The 21,106-nt window shown below is 47.8% G+C and overlaps 1 protein-coding gene across 1 annotated transcript; it reads right to left on the bottom strand.

Moving 5' to 3' along the window:
- Positions 1-13,272: 13,272 nt before the first annotated feature.
- LOC119977842 (maestro heat-like repeat-containing protein family member 1) lies at positions 13,273-16,343 on the bottom strand. Its single transcript, XM_038819081.1, has one exon. The coding sequence runs from the start codon at positions 16,042-16,044 to the stop codon at positions 13,936-13,938; it is 2,109 nt and encodes a 702-aa protein (XP_038675009.1). The 5' UTR covers positions 16,045-16,343; the 3' UTR covers positions 13,273-13,935.
- Between the last annotated feature and the right edge of the window lie 4,763 nt (positions 16,344-21,106).

Consider the following 21,106-nt stretch of genomic DNA (forward strand, 5'->3'; position numbering starts at 1 on the left):
GCGGCAACAGCCGAGCGAGTAAGGGGATGGATCCAGGAGCCAGAAACCGAGTGGGTGCGTGCGGAGGAGGCCTCCTGCATGGGAACCTCCCTCCGGGCCCTCGCCACGGCAGCACTCCCATCCCCACCCAAAAAACACTCCACCAGCCCAGTGGTGACGGCCACCCTCCAATCCTGGAACCAACTGCGGCAGCAATTTGGCCTGTACAAAATGTCGGACAAGGCTCCCATCTGCAACAACCATAGGTTCACACCAGCACTGACTGACGCCACCTTCAAAAGGTGGAGGCAGGACGGGGGGACACTGACAGTCAAGGACCTATACACGGACGACAGGATCGCAACACTGGACGAACTGACAGAGAAATTTCAGCTAGCTGGGGGGAACGAGCTACGGTACCTGCAGCTCAAAAACTTCCTACGAAAGGAGACAAGGACATACCCACAACCGCCACGACGGACACTACTGGAAGACCTACTGGACGCAAGTATCCTACAGAAAGGGAACTGTAGTGACATGTATGACCGACTGGTAGATAGGGACGACACCGTACTGGACGCAACAAGAAGGAAATGGGAGGACGACCTGGGGATGGAGATAGGGTGGGGACTCTGGAGCGAAGCACTGCATAGGGTCAACTCCACCTCCACGTGCGCAAGGCTCAGCCTGACGCAACTAAAAGTGGTACATAGAGCCCACTTAACGAGAAACCGTATGAGTAGGTTCTTCCCGGAGGTGGAGGACAAATGTGAGCGGTGCCAGAGAGGCCCGGCCAACCACGCCCACATGTTCTGGTCTTGCCCCAGACTCGTGGAGTACTGGACAGCCTTCTTCGAGGCTATGTCCAAAGTGGTGGGGGTGAGGGTGGAGCCATGCCCGATTGTGGCGGTCTTCGGGGTTTCAGACCAGCCAGATCTATTCCTGGGGAGGAGGGCGGACGCCCTTGCCTTTGCCTCCCTGATTGCCCGCCGTAGAATCCTGTTTGGCTGGCGGTCAGCAGCACCACCCAGAGCTGCAGACTGGCTGTCCGACCTCTCGGAATCTCTCCAAATGGAGGAAAATCAAATTCGCCATCCGAGGGTCGGACGACGGCTTCCACAGAACGTGGGAGCCATTCATGCAACTGTTCCGGGACCTGTTTGTGGCCAACGTACAGGAGGAAGAATAGTCGGGTGGCCAAGAACCAGGGGAAAATGGACGGGAATCGGGGGAAGGTAGCCGGGGGAAGGGAGGGGGGGGGGGGGGGGGGGGCTACGGGCTCGGTATGGGGGTTTGATGGCAAGCCAAGGCCCAAAACCAAACTATAAATAAAAGCCTATAAACATGTGCCTCGGCCATATTGGGGAATGTAAAATATGTATGCTGGCTAAAGGGGGCGGCCACAATTATTGTTATGAAGATGCTTACCTGTAAATATTCATGTTAAATTTTTGTGTTTTCCTTTTTTTTTCTCTCTCTCTAATAACTTGTAATTTGTCATATATAAAATATGAAAACTCAATAAAAAAACATTATATAGTGGTATAGCAAGGGCATCATCTCGAGCAGGTCTACCAGCTATAACCCCAGGGGGAACGGGCAGGTGGAGAGGGAGAACGCGACGGTCTGGATGACCATCCTACTGACTCCACGGTCCAGGAATCTCCCGATCTCCCTCTGGCAGGAGGTTCTCCCTGATGCACTCCATGTTATTAGGTCCCTCCTTTGTACGGCCATGAATCAGACTCCCCATGATCGCTTATTTGTCTTCCCGAGGGGAACTACCACAGGGGCCTCGCTTCCATCCTGGTTGAGGACACCGGGCCCTGTCATCCTTCGGAAACACGGTTGGGCACATAAGACCGATCCCCTGGTAGAGAGGGTCCAGCTCCTGCACTTGATCCCCCGGTATGCATATGTCGAATACCCCGATGGCCGGCAAGACACCGTCTCTCTCCGAGACCACAGGCTCTACCACCACTACTGCCGATACACCCCCCACACTACATCCCACCCGACCTCCCACGCCCTGCGTCCCCACACCAATTTGCTTCCTGTGCTCTCTTCCACCCGGCACACCAGTCCGCAGGAATGAAGCTCAGGAAGAAACATCCCTGGAGTCCACCCCCGGACCCGCAGCGAACATCCTTCCACAGCCATCCGAAACGGCTGCAACACCAGTGCTTCGTCGGTTGCAACGCATGATCCGGGCACTGGACCGACTGAACTTGTAGACCTGTCACCCCGCCGGACTTGATTTTTTAACAAGGGGTGAATGTGGTGAATGTGTAACTGGTAATTCACACTGTACCTTACTGTTGTCCATGTGGGCCCCATCTGTGAGCCACTCTGCCCACAGGAAGAGCGTGTACAGGGCTCTGCCCCAGGTTCTTCCCCCTTTAGGGAGTATAAGTGCTGTAGTCCTGCGAGACCACCCTCAGTACCTTTCAGTCGCAGGCAGGCTCAGTTGTAAGCCGGTTAAAGCCACAGTTTACTCCAACTCTTGGCTCAGAGTGAATTGATGGTCACATCAGCTGACAAGGGACATCAAGGGCAGCATAAAAGCAAAGGTAAAAGGATACAATGTGGTGAGGATTAGTGGGAAGCCAGAGGATTGGGAGGCCTTTAAAAGCAAACAGAAGCCTACTAAAAAAGCAATAAGGGTGGAGGAAAGGAAATATGAGTGTAAACTAGTTTATATTATAAAGAAGATTGCAAGAGTTTTTTTTTATATATAAAAGGTAAGAGAGGGGCAAGAATGGACATTAATGGCAAAAGAATTGAATAGGTACTTTGCATCAGTCTTCACAGTGGAAGACACCAGTGGCAGACCAAAACTTCAACAGAGTTAGGGGGCAGTGGTGAGTGTAGTGGCCATCACTAAGGAGAAGGTGCTGGGGAAACTGCAATGTCTGAAGGTAGTTAAATCACCTGGACCAGATGGATTACACCCCAGGGTTCTGAAGGAGATCGCGGAGGAGATTGTGGAGGCATTGATGGTGATCTTTCAGGAATCACTGATGGCAGGGAAGATCCCAGAGGATTGGAAAAAGGTTAATGTAACATCCAGTTCAAGAAGGGAGGGACGCAGAAGACAGGAAATTATAGTCCGAGTAGCTGACTTTGGTTGTCAGTAAGGTTTTAGAGTCTATTATTAAGGATGAGATTGCAGAATACTTTGAAGTGCATGGTAAAACAGGACAGAATCAGCACGGATTTGTCAAGGGAGGTCATGCCTGACAAATCTGTTAGACTTCTTTGAGCAGATAACAAGGAAGTTAGACAAAGGAGAACCAGTGGACTTGATCTACTTGGATTTCCAGAAGCCCTTTGACAAGGTACTGTACAGGAAACTACTAAATAATATAAGAGCCCATGGTCGTAGGGGCAAGGTACTGCCATGGATAGAGATTGGCTGACTGACAGAAGGCAGAAAGTGGGGATAAAGGGGTCCTTTTCAGGATGGTAGCTGGTGACTAGTGGTGTTCCACAGAGGTCAGTATTGAGATGACAGTTATTCAATGATATACATGAATGACCTGGAAGAAGGAACTGATGGTATTATTGCTAAGTTTGCAGATGATACAAAGATATGTAGAGCAGTGTTCGACAAACTTCTTTTCCGGGGACCCATTTTTACCAACCAGCCAATCTTCGGGACCCAACCCGGCCGACCTTCGCAACTCACGCCAGCAACCTTCGCGACCCACGCCGGCCGACTTGCGCGACCCATGCCAGCCGACCTACGCGACCCACCTCGGCCGACCTGTGCGACCCACCATTTTCTCTTACCTTGTTTGCTGATGACAAAAATGGAGAAATGGTTTAGGGCCCGTTTGGCCCTCGTACACGCTCCTCCAATAGAACCTGTTGGATGAAGGTGAAGCCTTACGGTGTCGGAAAGTATGGAGTCTCCATCTGTCCAAAGTTCTGAATTTTTTTCCTATAAAATTTTATCAAATAAACAAAGAACAAAGAAAAGTACAGGACAGGAACAGGCCCTTCGGCCCTCCAAGCCCGTGCCGATCATGCTGCCTGACTAAATTATGATCTTCTACACTTCCTGGGTCCATATTCCTCTATTCCCATCCTATTCATGTATTTGTCAAGATGCCCCTTAAATGTCACTATCGTTCCTGCTTCCAGCACCTCCTCCGGCAGCGAGTTCCAGGCACAACCTATCCTCTGTGTAAAAAACTTGCCTCGTACATGAGTCTAAACCTTGCCCCTCACACCTTAAACCTATGCCCCCGAGTAATTGACCCCTCTATCCTGGGAAAAAGCCTCTGACTATCCACTCTGTCTATGCCCTTCATAATTTTGTAGACCTCTATAAGGTCGCCCCTCAACCTCCGTCGTTCCAGTGAGAACAAACCGAATTTATTCAACCGCTTCTCATAGCTAATTCCCTCCATACCAGGCAGCATCCTGGTAAGTATCTGCACGATCTCTAAAACCTCCACATCCTTCTGGTAGTGTGGCGACCAGAATTGAACATTATACTCCAAGTGTGGACTAACTAACTAAGGTTCTATACAGCTGCAACATGGCTTGCCAATTCTTATTGTCAATGTACGGCCAAAGAAGGCAAGCATGCCGTATGCCTTCTTAACTACCTTCTCCACCTGTGTTGCCCCTTTCAGTGACCTGTGGACCTGTACACCTAGATCTCTCTGACTTTCAATACTCTTGAGGGTTCTACCATTCACTGTATATTCCCTACCTGCATTAGACATTCCAAAATGCATGACCTCACATTTGTCCGGATTAAGCTCCAGCTGCCATCTCTCCGCCCAACTCTCCAAACGATCTACATCCTGCTGTATCCTCTGACAGTCCTCATCGCTATCCGCAATTCCTCCAACCTTTGTGTCGTCTGCAACCTTACTAATCAGATCAGTTACATTTTCCTCCAAATCATTTATATATACTACGAACAGCAAAGGTCCCAGCACTGATCCCTGCGGAACACCACTAGTCACAGCCCTACAATTAGAAAAGCACCCTTCCATTGCTACTCTCTGCCTTCCATGACCTAGCCAGTTCTGTATCCACCTTGCCAGCTCATCCCTGATCCCGTGTGACTTCACCTTTTGTAGCAGTCCATCATGAGGGACTTTATCAAGGGCCTTACTGAAGTCCACATAGACAACATTCACTGCCCTACCTGCATCAGTCATCTTTGTGACCTCTTCAAAAAACTCTTTCAAGTTAGTGAGACACGACCTCCCCTTCACAAATCCATGCTGCCTCTCACTAATACGCCCATTTGCTTCCAAATGGGAGTAGATCCTGTCTCGAATAATTCTCTCCAGTAATTTCCCTACCACTGACGGAAGGCTCACCAGCCTGTAGTTCCCTGGATTATCATTGCTACCCTTCTTAAACAAAGGAACAACATTGGCTATTCTCCAGTCCTCCAGAACATCACCTGAAGACAGTGAGGATCCAAAGATTTTTGTCAAGGCCTCAGCAATTTCCTCTCTAGCCTCAATATTCAGGGGTAGATCCCATCAGGCCCTGGGGACTTATCTATCTTAATATTTTTTAAGATGCCCAACACCTCGTCTTATTGGATCTCAATGTGATCCAGGCTATCTACACACCCTTCTCCAGACTCAATATCCACCAATTCCTTCTCTTTGGTGAATACTGATGCAAAGAATTCATTTAGTAGCTCTCCCATTTCCTCTGGCTCCACACATAGATTCCCTCCCCAGTCTGTCAGTGGGCCAACCCTTTCCCTGGCTACCCTCTTGCTTTTTATGTACGTGTAAACAATCTTGGGATTTTCCTTAACCCTATTTGCCAATGACTTTTCATGCCCCCTTCTAGCCCTCCTGACTCCTTGCTTAAGTTCCTTCCTACTTTCCTTATGTTCCACACAGACTTTGTCTGTTCCCAGCCTTCTAGCCCTGACAAATGCCCCCATTTTGTTTTTGATGAGGCCTAGAATATCTCTCGTTGTCCAAGTTTTCTGAAATTTGCCGTATTTATCCTTCTTCCTCACAAGAACATACCTGTCCTGAATTCCTTTCAACTGTAACTTAAAAGCCTCCCACATGTCAGATGTTGATTTACCCTCAAACATCCGCCCCCAATCTAGGTTCTTCAGTTCCTGCCTAATATTGGTATAATTAGCCTTCCCCCAATTTAGTACATTCACTCGTATCCTTGTTCACCAGCACTTTAAAACTTACTGAATTGTGGTCACTATTCCCGAAATGCTCCCCTACTTAAACTTCTACCACTTGGTCGGGCTCATTCCCCAATAACAGGTCCCTTTCCTAGTTGGACTGTCTATATATTGTTTTAAGAAGCCCTCCCGGATGCGCCTTACAAACTCTGCCCCGTCTAAGCCCCTAGCTCTAAGTGAGTCCCAGTCAATATTGGGGAAGTTGAAGTCTCCCATGACAACAACCCTGTTGTTTTACTCTTTTCCAAAAACTGTCTACCTATCTGCTTCTTTATCTCCCGCTGGCTGTTGTGATGCTTGTAGTAAACCCCCAACATTGTGACTGCAGCCTTCTTATTCCTGATCTCTACCCATATAGCCTCGCTGCCCTCCGAGGTGTCCTCCCGTAGTGCAGCTGTGATATTCTCCCTAACCAATAGCGCAACTCCGCCACCCCTTTTACATCCCCCTCTATCCCGCCTGAAACATCTAAATCCTGGAACGTTTAGCTGCCAATCCTGTCCTTCCCTCAACCAGGTCTCTGTAATGGCAACAACATCATAGTTCCAAGTACTAATCAAAGCTCTAAATTCATCTGCCTTATCTGTAATACTTCTTGCATTAAAACATATGCAGTTCAGGCCACCAGGCCCGCTGTTTTCAGCAACATCTCCCTGTCTGCTCTGTCTCAGAGCCATACTGGCCCTATTCCCTAGTTCTCCCTCAATGCTTTCACCTTCTGACCTATTGCTCCGGTGCCCACCCCCCTGCCATACTAGTTTAAACCCTCCCATGTGACACTAGCAAACCTCGCTGCCAGGACATTTCTGCCTCTCCAGTTTAGATGCAACCCGTCTTTCTTATACAGGTCACACCTTCCCCGGAAGAGCTCCTAGTGCTCCAGATGACGGAAACCCTCCCTCCTACACCAGCTGTTTAGCCACGTGTTTATCTGCTCTAGTTTCCTATTTCTAGCCTCACTGGCACGTGGCACAGGGCGTAATCCCAAGATTACAACCCCCCTCCCCCGAACTTGTAAAAAATATATTCAAAATAAAATGAGTAAAATAAATGAAAGAAATGAATAAACCCCCCCCCCAGAACTTGTAAAAAAAAAATGAATAAAATAAATGAAAAAAAAAAAAATTAAATGAATAAAATAAATAAATAAAGGAATAAAAACCACTACAGAACTTGTAAAACAAAAAGCTGCAACCGTATTAAAAAATAGCGGCTGCACTGTGCATTCGTGCCCGAAATGTCCATGCGCGCACAATGATCGGCGCACATGCGCAATTCGGCCAAATCTTTTCTTTTAACATGTACGCGGCTGCTTGCAGCCGGCATTATGAACAGCAGGAATTTGTACGATCGCGAGTGCCGCGGACAACGGCTCCGCGACCCTCCCGACACCCACTCGCAACCCACCCTCGGGTCGTGCCCCTGACTTTGAAGAACACTTATGCAGAAGGACCAGGGCAGGTGAAGAAAGTGGGGAAAGAAGTGACAGGTGGAATACAATGTGGAAAAGTGTGAGGTTATGCACTTTGGTAGAAAGAATGGAGGCATAAACTATTTTCTAAATGGCAATAGGCTTCGGAAATCCGAAGCATAAAGCGACTTAAGAGTCCTAATTCAGGATTCTCTTAAGATTAACATGCAGATTCAATTGGTAGTTAGGAAGCGAAAGCAATGTTAGCATTCATGTCGAGAGCTATAATACAAGAGCAGGGATGTACTTCAGAGGCTGTATAAGGCTCTGGTCAGACCCCATGTGGAATATTGTGAGTAGATTTGAACCGCGTACCTAAGGAAGGATGTGCTGGTCTTGGAGAGGGTCCAGAGGAGGTTCACAAGAATCATCCCTGGAATGAAGGACTCATTTGAAGAGAGGTTCAGGATGCTGGGTCTGTATTCTATGGAATTTAGAAGGATGAGGGGGGATCTCACCAAAACTTACAGGATACGGAGAGGCCTGGATAGAGTGGATGTTGCGAGGATGTTTCCACTTGTAGGAAAAACTAGAAGAAGAGGCCACAGCTTCAGACTGAAGGGACAATCCTTTAAAACAGAGATGAGGAGGAATTTCTTCAGCCAGAGGGTGTGAATCTGTAGAGCTCATTGCCACAGAAGGCTGTGGAGGCCAAATCGCTGAGTGTCCTTAAGACAGAGACAGATAGGTTCTTGATGAATAAGGGGATCAGGGGTTATGGAGAAATTGGTGCTAAAAAAATCTAACAGCCATGATTGAATGGTGGAGCAGATTCGATGAGCCAATTGGCCTAATTCTGCTCCTTTGTCTTATGGTCTTCCACCTTGACCCCAACCGTGGAACTCCTGTCAAAGAGAAGAAAGCTACAGTTGGACTTTGACCTGCGCCGAACAGTGAAAGCAGTGCACCAGCTCCGTCAGACATGGCGGACCTTCAATGAACATACACACTAAGCCAGCTGCCTGCTGGCTCACCAGCTGAGAAAGCAGGCAGCCACGGAGGAAATAGCCCAAGCGAGGGACAGTAGTGGTAGGTTAGTTGCCATGCTAGAAAGGATCAACAAAGTCTTCGCAACTGGGGGCTGCAGACCTCCGAGCCTCCTGAGGAGGACTCGGGTATGAAGCAGTTCCTCAACGGACAGGAGACACCGGTCATGGGGGAAGATAAAAGGCGGTGCCGGGAAACACCATTACGACTGGGAGAAGTCATGGAGAGTATCAACTTCATGTTGGCAGGATTCCTGGTGAACTTCTAAAAAACATTTACACCAGCACTGGACCCGCACCTGTGAGGGATGTTTCCAGATCACTGGTAAGGGACACACAGCCACCAACACTGGCACAAGCCTCAATATCACTGATACCCAAAAAGGACAAAGACCCAACTGATTCCGGGTCCAACAGACCCATCTTACTATTCAACATAGATCCAAAGATTCTGGCGAGGTGGCTGGAGAGCTGTGTGCTAGGAGTAGTCATGGATAACAATTGGGCTTTGTCAAGGGCAGACAACTAACATCAAACATCAGGCTCCTGCTGAACGTGATAATGACCCCATCCGGGGAGAGAATACCAAAAGTGACTATCTCCCTGGACGCAGAAAACACCTTTGACCAACTCGAATGGAGCTCATAGAGGTACTGGAACAGTTTGGTTTCGGACCAGGGTCCACCTCCTGAGTGAAACTACTGTACAGTGCTCCCATGGCGAGCGTATGGACAAACACCACCAGCTCTAGATGCTTAGGGCTGTACAGTAGCATGGTGGTTAGCATAAATGCTTCACAGCTCCAGGGTCCCAGGTTCGAATCCCGGCTGGGTCACTGTCTGTGCGGAGTCTGCACGTCCTCCCCGTGTGTGCGTGGGTTTCCTCCGGGTGCTCCGGTTTCCTCCCACAGTCCAAAGATGTGCGGGTTAGGTGGATTGGCTATGCTAATTGCCCTTAGTGTCCTAAAAAATAAGGTTAATGGGGGGGGGGTTGTTGGGTTACTGGTATAGGGTGGATACGTTGACTTGAGTAGGGTGATCATTGCTCGGCACAACCTCGAGGGCCGAAGGGCCTGCTCTGTGCTGTACTGTTCCATGTTCTAGACCACATTTGGAGTATTGTGTGCAGTTTTGGTCACCTCATTATAGGAAGAATGTGGAAGCATTGGAAAGGGTGCAAAGGAGATTTACCAGGATGCTGCCTGGATTGGAGGGTAGGTCTTGTGAGGAAAGGTTGAGGGAGCTAGGCCTTTTCTCATTGGAGCGAAGGAGGATGAGACGTGACCTAATTGAGGTGGCTAAAATGATGAGAGGGATAAATAGAGTGGACGTTTAGCGACATTTTCCTCGGGTGGATGTAACTGTTACAAGGGGGCAGAACAATAAGGTTCATGTTAGAAGATATAGGAGGGATGTCAGAGGTATTGGGCAGGAACCCTCCACACCTTCAGGGGCTAGTCCAGCGCCGGAGTGGTTTGTGCCCCGCTGGCTGGCATGGAAGGCCTTTGGCGCCACGCCAGCCGGAGCCGAAGGGATTCCCCTGGCGAGCGAGAGTCTGCGGATGCACAGGAGCATCAGCGGCTGTGATGTCATCCCCACGCATGGGCGGGGGGGGGGGTTCACCTACAAGTCTGCCATCGAGGAGACTGACACGGCTGATGCGTAGGAAAAGACACCCCGCATGGCACAGGGCCGCTGGCGGATCAGTGAGCCCCGATCGTGGGCCAGGCCAACGTGAAGGCACTCCCCAGGGCCAGATCGCCCGCCTCCTCAGGACCCCGGAGCCCGCCCACACCGCCAGGTCCCGCTGGTAAGGGACCTAGTCTGAACCACACCAGCGGGACCGCCAATAAACAATGGGGTCTTCGGCCCATTGCGGGTCACAGAATTCGGGCAGTCCCGGGACCCACTGAGTTGGACCGGTCACCGCCATTCTCCGAAGCTTGAAGATTCACGCCAGAGTATTCGAAGGATGGCCGGGGCGGGATTCACACCGACCCCTGGCGATTGATTAGCAGGTTGCACACAAGTTTCCGCCCTATTGTGGTTCGCGATTCCAGCGTCGGCCAACAGAGATTCCAGCACAACATTTTGGGTCCAATATGTGCCTTCTTTGGAACTGAAGAGTGGTAGCAGTGGATGGGTTTCACATTGATGGCCAAATGGGAGGGACAAGCAGGGCAAAAATAATGGTCAGGAATAGGTCAGAGGACAGGAACGATTAAATGTCAAAGGTTTTCCTGGAAACAATGCAAAGGGAATGGTAATGATAAATGGGCAGGTCTTATACCTCGTGATTGCTTGGGAAAGTGAGGTGTTGAGGATGATGGAAGACTGCACCAGGATGTCAGGGAAGGGAACGATCCCTTCATACTTGACAGGTGCCAAAGCACAATGTCTAAGTGATGCTAGGAATACAACAGCCCCCAAGGGAGTAAAAATCTGACTTCTACCTCTTCCTCATTGCTTGAAGTGCTGTTGTAACTTTTCACTCCAATGAGTGAGCCCTTTCGCCGAATAAATAACATGCTACTCTGACAAAATATATCTTGTCTGCTGACTTGCTCCCACTTGGTGCCGACCTGCCTTTGGAAATCTTCTGTTATTTAATCTGCCCTCCTGTCCATCCTATCGCTGAGGTGAAATATGCTAGTTATTGTAATGCACTGTCTGAAAAGATGTAGGAAACAGATTCAATAATACATTTCCAAAGGGATTTGGATAAGTACACGGAGGTTAGAAGATTAGTAGGCAGCACGGCAACACAAGTGGACAGCACTGTAACTTCACAGCGCCAGGGTGTCAGGTTCGATTCCCCGCTGGGTCGCTGTCTGTGCGGAGTCTGCGCGTTCTCCCCGTGTCTGCTTAGGTTTCCTCTGAGTGCTCTGGTTTCCTCCCACAGTCCAAAGACGTCCAGGTTAGGTGGATTGGCCATGATAAATTGCCTTCAGTGACCAAAATGTTAGGAGGAGTTATTGAGTTATGTGGATAGGGAGGGCTGAAGTGGGTCGGAGTAGACTCGATGGGCCGAATCGCCTCCTTTTGCACTATATGTTCTATATTCTATTGCAGGACTATAGAGAAAGAGCAGGGGGGCGAGGGTTGGACAAATTGGGTAGCTTTTTAAAAGAGGTAGAGCAGGCACAATGGGATAAATGGCCTCCTTTGCGCTTTAAGATTCATTGATTTGATAAGGAGTGGAAGGTGGGGACTGTGCTGAGGACCTAATTCCACATCATCAAAGACACCAAGGATGAGGAAAATTACATTATAGAACATTGCAGTCAATTGGAGTACAAGGAGAACTCATCTCTGACTGCAACACCTCAATATTGTTTATCTCTCAATTTGGGAGGAATTGTGGTCAGTGATGTAAGTCAGGTGCTGAAATGGGAATGTTATGGATGCCTAGAGTAGCAGTGGCTTGTTTGGGATGAAGTTGAATTGAGTGATATTATCTGATGTATTTGGAGCAAGTTTTCTTTTGATCTGCAGACCAACCTGTTAATGATTGAACCTTTGATCCTTCATGTTCTCTATCCGTTCCAAATCCATTTGTGTCTTGCTGTTGGCTGCGTCTCTTTTTACCCTGCCGTTATCCATATTAAGTCTACCTTCTCTTTTTCCCTCTAGCCTAATCATGTTATGATTGATCGGGCACAGAAAAGAGGCAGCATTACTCAGTGTCTGCAAAGTTCCGAGTCCGCATGAGACCATGAATCATCGGTGTCCCTTCTCATAACGTGGAGAAGGTTTTATTAAATTTAGAGTACCCAATTATGTTTATCCAATTAAGGAGCAATTTAGCGTGGCCATTCCAGTGCACACAAGGCTCTGCAGTGGGGTGCAGGGCTCACTCGTGCCTGATACTGTGTCGCCCCTCACCCCCTCTGGGGGACACCCGGAATCTGACACATCATAATTGAAGGTTTTTTTGTTTTTCTGCCTCCATAGATAGTTCAGGCAGTGTCCAATTGGGCTTCGCCCTCCACCAACACCCCAACTCCGTCCCTCCCCACAACCCTCATTTCCTTTCTCTCCCCACCCACCCACTTCCTTTCCCTTCTGTTGGTACAGATGCGAGGGTATCTGGTCTCTCCAACACAAAGTTTAGTGCTTGCAACGTTTGTTTTTTGCAGGACTGTGTTTTAATAATCAGAGTATCCGACCCCACCTGCCCGTACATTGATGCTGAGGGGAGGGTAGCCTGTTTCTCCAACACAAAATTAGTGTTTGTACTGCTGGCCAATCCTCCTATCCGGCACAGATTTTTGGGTTGAGGGGTGGGGCCCACACAGACGCGGGGAGGATGCACGGGCTCCACACGGCGACCAGGAGCTGTATTAAACCCCGGTCCTTGGCTCAGTGAGGCAGTAGTGCTAACCACTGCACCACTGTGCCACCCAAAAAGTGGAGAAAATGAATGTGCCGTGCGCATGTGTCTGTCCCTGTCTCTTGTGTATCTTCTCCGTCTTGTGTTTGTGCCTGTCCGTCCGTCTGTGTGATGTGTGTGTCTGCCCATATCTGCCTGTCTTGCTTGTTAGTCTGTACATCAGGAGGACCAGCATCATTTGGAAATCCAATAAATGTAATTTATAATAAATATTTCAGATTATTTAAACAACAATATTTACAAAATATACAAATTTCTTTCAGAGAAGAGACAGTTACAATGATGAGGATCTTTCTGCGATCAGTTGTTATAAATATGATTTGGCCGAGATCTGTTGTTTTCAAGATGATGATTTGGCAAAGGTCAGTTGTTTTCAAGATGATGATTTGGCCGAGGCCAGTTGTTTTCAAGATGATGATTTGGCCGAGGTCACTTGTTTCAAGATGATGATTTGGCCGCGGTCAGTTGTTTTCAAGATGATGATTTGGCCGAGATCAGTTGTTTTCAAGATGATGATTTGGCTGAGGTCAGTTGTTGTCAAGATGTTGATTTGGCCGAGGTCAGTTGTTATCAAGATGATGATTTGACCAAGATCAGTTGTTTTCACGATAATGTCTTGGCCGAGATCAGTTGTTTTCACGGTGATGATTTGTCCGAGGTCTGTTGTTACAATGATGAGTATCTCACTGAGGTCAGTTCTTCGAAGCTGAGAATGTGGTTGAGATCATTTGTTACAAAAACAACAGTATGGCTGAGTTCAGCTGTCCCAATTTTGAGGAGCTGGCTGTGATCAGATGTTATAAAGAGGAGGATCTGGCTTAGATCAGATGTTACCAAGATGGGGATCTGGCTGACATCAGTTGTTACCAAGATGTGGATTTGGCTGCAATCAGTTATGTGAACAATCACGTTCAGGACAGTATCAGAGGCTGTTGTACTGAGGGTTCATTTGGTGCCGGACAGCAGCAATTTGTAATAAATGCTTTCCACCAGGAGAAGCATCGGGCAAGTCCAAAGCGGTCTGTACGCTTCACGAGGAAGGTTGACAAGGCCAGTGCATGATCACGGAGATGGGCATGGTTGTGTAATGAGGCACACTGCATGGCATATAAATTCATCATGCTGGGAAAGTCATGAACAAGTTGGCGTGATACGCGCCTCAGAAAATCGAGGTAAGTCCAGCTCGGCTCCTCCGCATACTTTTCAAGTAGGGAGCAAGCCTTTGCAGATCCAATGAGTGAGAAGCTCGTGCAGAGTGTAAAAGCACAAGAGTTGATGACTTCCTCACTCTTGCCACCCAAATGCAGCAACATACACATCAGGTTGGCATGGATCTGCTGCTGTAAGTTACTGGAGCCCACAAACTTGGTCAAGACCCCCAACATTCTGAAAGCTGCCGCCTGGACTTGCTCGCTCTCTGCCCCAAAGAGCGGCTGAATCCTGGTGAGGATTGCATCTAAAAAGGGCTGTATTGTCTCTGCTGGTGCTTCAAGAATGTTCTTTTGCAGGCATGACAACACCCCAAGTGTTAAGACGGGGTCACCTTTCATCCCCAACAAGCCCACCAACGTATCTGTCACACTCCAAGACAATCGTCGCTCTCCAAAATTCAGATTTTCCAGTGCTTTGACACAGAGAAACTGGGTAACAGGTGAAGAGTAATACCACAGATATTTCACCAAGGTGTTAACCACAGTGTCTCTGAGACCCAGCACTGAAAGATACGGAGCTTTTAGGAGTTCTCCAAAAAAGATGATAACTGGAACTGCCTGATTGTCTTGGAGCCCAAAGATTTGGCGAGCTAGTTGGTGAACAATGTGACCCAGATAACAGCTTGTATGTGCTGTCATTGCACTGGCCAGCAGAACAACGCCCTTATCAAAAGTAACCCCTACCATCTTGTGCCATCCTCCATTTTCCACCATCTCTCCACAGATGTCACTTTGACCTGGCTGATCAAACAGAGCCTTTAGTGACCTCACACAATTTTCATTCAAAAGCCTGCTTGTCTCCGAATCAAATTCAGCTGTGAAACCTCTCTCTTCTGATGGATCAAGAGAGAAATTTACATAACTGGTTAGAGATACAAGAAGGCCTTTGAATATCAGTGGGAACAATGTACTCACCACTTCCATCTCAGGCTGAGTTATAATATCGTACACCCCAACGATGGCAACCAGTGAAGTAATGGTCGAATACACGTTCCCACTGATAGGACAGGATTTTCTCTGAAGTGAGTTCCCCAGATGCTTTAGGGTACTCACTGCGCAGTCTGTGTCCTCAGGCGCTGCTCTCCTCACATCCTTGATGGACTCCTCCCCAGGGATGTGGCAGGTGAGCTGGTGGTTCACAGCTGCTGTTGAGCTGTGTGAGGTCAAAATTGTTATACCTCGCCAAACTTGCCGTTTGACCTCCTGGTATGGAATGAACAGAAAATGAACCCACAGCACATCAATTATCTCTGATACCTTGTCCTGAAGGTCTTGATGATGATATGTCAGGATGGTTTCCACCAACTGTGCAGCCATATTGGCACAATTCTGATCTTCATCAGCCAAGTAGTCGAAGACCATGAGTAACAGGGTGTCCAGCTGATCATGGGGCACACACTTGGAAACTACTTCCGCCACCTGCTCACGTTGCGCATTGGGGTTCAATGTTTCATGTAAAGTTTTGAGAACCCCGATCGTCTCCTCTTGCTGTTCCAGACTTACACCTTGATCAGAAAGCTGGATTGTAAGCAGTCTGTAAATGGTGTCCAAGGCAGTCTGTTGAACAGCAAGAGAGCGGTCTGCGCAGCGCGGAAGCAGTCCTCCAAGCAATGTCCCCATGATCTTCTGAGGCATTCTTCTGCTCATGGAGTGAGATTTTACCAGCTCCAAGATGGTAGACAGAGCTGCCTGTCGCTCATGGTCTTCGACTGAAACGATCCCCTCTTCGATCTTCTGTATTTGTGATCTCTCCTCAGTTTTCACAACCAACTCCTCAATAGCAGCCGAAAATAAACACAGAAGTTTCATTTTATGTCTCTGATGTCTCTGATCACACAGGATCCTCGTAATGAAGGTTACTGCATGAACACAGATGTGCCTTTTGTTGTGGTTTTATATATCCACAGTAGATTGCATCACTTAACTGTGTCGTCATGGTTCCCATTGTGATGCCAGGTTACCTGTCCCCTCAAATGTGATGTAACTCTGAACCTGCGTCCATTTAAATCCTGCCAACTGTTGGTGACCATTTAAGGTGGTGCTGAGGTTTAAAGTGCCACATTGAAATACAGGCCATTTGTGACACTGCAACATTTCCAGTCTTTAGCAGTAATATTTGTCTGAAGAGCTCCCATTGTTAATAAAGAATCCGCTTCACCATAGTTACTCAAAGTGCTTTGACAAAAAATGTTGGAATGGGAGTATAGGACAGGCGTTTTTAGCATTGTGTTGAAGTCTCAGATCATGGGCAAACATGTTGGAATACATGAGGGTCATGGAAACAATGAACTTAAAGTGTCATAGTATGATTTGGCAGCCACAGTAGGGATTTGTGTAAAATAAATCTTGGTTGGCTAACTTATTGAGAGGTTTTGAGGCTGTCTCGTGTAGCATAGATAAGTAGGAACAAAAGCATGTTGTGTGCGAGGATTTTCAAAAAGTGTTCAACAAGGTGCTACCAACAGGTTAATATATATAATAAGGGCTCACGCGATTGCAATCAAACCATCATGGTTTGAAGACTCGTTAATGGAGCCAGGAAGAAATGGAATAGGAATAATTTGGGGTTTGAAGACTGTAACTAGTAGGATACTAAGAGGACACGTTTCCATTGCCCTCCCAAGCCGTACATATTCGATCATAACGACAGCAAGAAGAGAATACGAATGAAGGAGCTTAAACCAGGCAGTCAGCAACATCTGGCAGCACAGTAGCACAAGTGGCTAGCACTGTGGTTCCACAGCGCCAAGGTCCCGGGTTTGATTCCCTGCTAGGTCGCTGTCTGTGTGGAGTCTGCACGTTTTCCCCGTGTCTGCGTCGGTTTCCTCTGGGTGCTCCGGTATCCTGCCACAGTCCAAGGACGTGCAGGTTAGGTGGATTGGCCATGATAAATTGCCCTCAGTGACCAAAAAGGTTAGGAGGGGTTATTGGGTTACGGGGATAGGGTGGAAGTAAGGGCTTAAGTGCGTCGGTGCAGACTCGATGGGCTGAATGGCCTCCTTCTGCACTGTATGTTCTATGTTCTATGATTCTCCGACCAATAAAGCACCATCTAAAGCTGCAGACTGTCTGTCAAACCTAGCGGAATTTCTCAGACTGGAGAAAATCAAATTTGTCATCAGGCATCAGAAGAAGGATTCCACATGACATGGAAGCCGTTCACCAACTTGTTCCAAGATCTGTTCGTAGTCAGCAATCAGCAGGGAAGTTTTCTATATTAAAAAGAGTTACAATTTATTACCAAGTGCTGTGTTATGCTGCTTCGGCCACCTCGCAGTGGCTGTCAAATTTGTCCAGGATGGCTTGGTACTTTGTTTTGTCCTGCCATTCGGAAAAGTGAAAGGAGTTGAAGATCTCTATCGCATGGTCACCCGCAGTGATGAGTAGAAGAGCTATCTTCTGAGCATCGGTTGTGCCATTGAGTTTGGATGCTTCCACGTACAGTTGAAATTTCTGCTTGAATGATCGCCAGTTGGCACTAAGATTGCCGGTGGTCCTGAGCTGATGAAAGCCTGAATCTTGTCCATTGTGCCTGCATTCAGTAGCTGGTTGTCACGGATCTTGCTGAGTTGAACTGAATAGATTGAACAGTCACTCATGGTATCATGTTGTGTTATGCTGCTTCGGATAACACAGGCTGTTACTTGATGCAGTCTTAACTAAAGGATGCTCCAGACTCTGAAATGAGTTCAACGCGTTAATTGAACTATTGAGACAGTTCTCAAATGAGTTTGTCTCTCTGCTAATCTAACTGTAGTAACTCAGTCTAACTGTACCAGCTTGCTCTAAGCCACGTGCTGGGGTGTAATGCTGCTGATCAACCCTGTCTAACTCTCTAGATGTCTGTCTGTGGAAAGAGGCAGGGTGTGAGTGGCTCATCCCTTTTATAGTGTTTATGTCATGCCTCCTTGTGGTGATGCCACATCTGAGTTTCCTGACTGCCCATTGGTTGTGTCCTATTCTGAGTGCTCATTGGTTGCATGCTTGCATATCATGACACTAGTCTCTTGGTTTCTTTAATTCTCTGGTTCCAAGTATCGAGGCTGAAAACCATTATGCTTCCATCTAAATCACATGGACCAAATCACTGTCCCCATCTCTCCCAAGACTGGCCCTCAGAAAGTCTCTTTGAGCACAAAGAACAGAATCCTGCCAGACAAATCCACATCACTGATCTTGGACTTTGGCTCACTGGACTTCACCTGATTGCAGTATTTTCTCCTGCACTGGACTTTTTCTGGCACATTCTGTCATCGGCTGATTTTTCCACCTCATTGCTCATTGGCCAGTGCCATATTTGCTCACCTCAAGGCATACAGGTCACAGTATTGACCATCTTTACTGTCATTCAGAGACAGGCAAGGCTTGGATTTCAATTCAGCCATTACAGGCGTGTCTTTATAGTTTCAAAAGTACTAAGGCTGTTAAGCAGTGAGTAATTTCTGTAGTTTCGTGCCTTGCACCTTTGCATTCTGTGGGGTGAGGGCGGGTGGGTGTTATGCCACTGGTGGCAGGGTGTCACATCACTGGGGGGGTAGGGCAAGACATCATGGCAGGGCGGCGCAGAAACAAAGGTGAGGGCGGGCTCCCCAAAGTGTAAGCCCACTTCTAACATATTGGGCTGGATTCTCCGCTGGCGCGTTTCTCCGTTTTGCCGTGCCCCGGGGGTTTCCCGATGGTGTGGGGCTGCCCCACAATGGAGAAACCCCATTGACCGGCCGGCGTAATGGATAATCCCGTCAGCGAGTCGAGGCATAAATGTGGCGTGGCGGTGTGGAGAATCCAGCCCATTGTTACAGACATCAGGGCATAGCTACAGTTCCTCTCATCTTCTCCCAGTGAATGACATTTCCATGATTTATCTCCTTATGCAAATATTCAGTAGTTATTGTTAGAGTTGACAATTTATTCCACAAAGGCGATTGGCAAAAGAGCAAAAGGCAACATAAGGAAAGACAATTTTCTGTGCAGCATGAGGTTTGCATCCAGAATGCCTTGCCTGAGAAGGTGGCGGAGGGAGATTCAATCACGGCTTTTAAAGGATAAGCACCTGAAGAGAAAAGAATTACTGGGTTACGGGAAACGAGCTGAGCTGTCGGACCAGCTGATTTGCTCTTGCAATGTGCTGGCAGAGACACAACGGGCCAAATGGCCTTCTTTTGTGCTGTACCCATTCTATGCTACTATTTACTTCATCCTGGTCAAGGGAATGGGTAGAAAGCTACCTGTTCAAAGAGTCTCTCTGTGTAGCTCTGTTATTTACAGCAGGTAATGCATACAAACATGTGACCCAGGAGGTCACACCATCCAACTCTGTCTCCATTCCTATGGTGAAAATGTTTTATCTCCGCCAACCTACTTTCCCAACTATAGCTTCTCATCAGTGAGATGCCAAACTTTGCTGATACTCCTATGGACAGCAACCCGACACCCACCCCTGGCTGTTCTCTCGGCACCCTGCCCATCACACCCCTAGCCCCGTTCGCATCCATATGTCCGGTGGCATTCTGTATGATCAGGTGATACAGAGGGTAGGCAGTGGGGTGTGTAGCAAGATGGGGGCCTTGAATGTCGCGGCAACGGTGGGCCATGGCTTGATGCCTGTTCCCAGGGCTGGGGGAAGGGGGGATGGGGTCAGCCAGACCCTAGGGCTATCCCCTGGTCACACCCCCCACCCCCCATCTCCCCCCACAGCCAGCCCTGACATGGTCGTGCCTCTGCATGTCTGACCTCCTCTCCTCTTATCTCTTCCTCATCAGTCACGGCGCCTGCTTCCCAATTTTGTAAACCAAATGTGAACCACGCTGTCGGGAATTCCCCTGGCTGAGGCGGATCATCATGGAGGCCTCAGAGAATATTGGGTCAGGCCTGCTAATGGTATGCAAATAGTGTTTACTGTACGTGCAGAGTAGAATGCATTGATGCCGCTGTTCAGGCACCGGAGCATGGCAATCTGGCATCCACCCGGCACAAGCCACAATTTTGGCTTCACGACTGATTGTCCGCCCAATCGCATTTCCCAATTTTGGCATCGGCTAACGGAGAATACCGCCCCACGTCTTTCCAAGCTCCAATAAAAATACACTAGCGCTGGTCATGTACTTTTATTTGGTCTTCCATTCTCCTTTACATGGAAGACGCAGAACAATGAGAATGTTTTTGACAGGGGTAAAACGCTTTGGAATGAGAATCATTGAAAAGTTTACCCACCTTCCTGGTTGATAAATGTGCAGGAGCAGAACATACATGTGGGGAAATAGGAACAAAAAATGGAGATCAAGGAACCTTCCAAAGAATGGAATAAAGCTTAGATGGAAGTTTTGCCTTTTGTTGAAAACCGCAGATGTACAAAACCATGTGAACATTGTTTGTGACTGTATGGTATTTGTATCTTTATGCAAACAAGAATCTATAAATCTGCAGGTAATTATGACTATATCATAGTATGTATATCGCTAATTTTACACCTGCCATCATCCATTGTCTAACCTTGAAGTTGGATTCAGTACTGCCCGATATCAAGCTGTGCTTTATTGCTTCATTAGCTTATAAATAAACTGACACAATAAAGCAATCAATGAATGAATATCATACAGTGCATATTCCAATTGACACAACAATTTCTGAAAAAGGCATTGATAAAAATGTGCATGTTTGCTCGTTTCGTTCCAAGGTCATGGCAGCACAGCTGAAGGCTTTGAGAGTTAAAGCATTGCGAAATGTATATTGATAAGGCAACTCTAGGCCCCACATGTTCACCATGACTGAGAGGCTCCCAATCATGGTGATAATAGTGGGATTTATTTTTTAAACTTAGAGAACCAAATTATTTTTTGACCTTTTAAGGGGTACTTTAGCATGGCCAATCCAA

Source organism: Scyliorhinus canicula, chromosome 14 (genome assembly GCF_902713615.1).
Source record: "Scyliorhinus canicula chromosome 14, sScyCan1.1, whole genome shotgun sequence".
Taxonomy (NCBI): domain Eukaryota; kingdom Metazoa; phylum Chordata; class Chondrichthyes; order Carcharhiniformes; family Scyliorhinidae; genus Scyliorhinus; species Scyliorhinus canicula.

Bases quoted from the DNA above. Each gene is read 5' to 3' on its own strand.
- LOC119977842 (XM_038819081.1), bottom strand. From the start codon at position 16,044: ATGAAACTTCTGTGTTTATTTTCGGCTGCTATTGAGGAGTTGGTTGTG.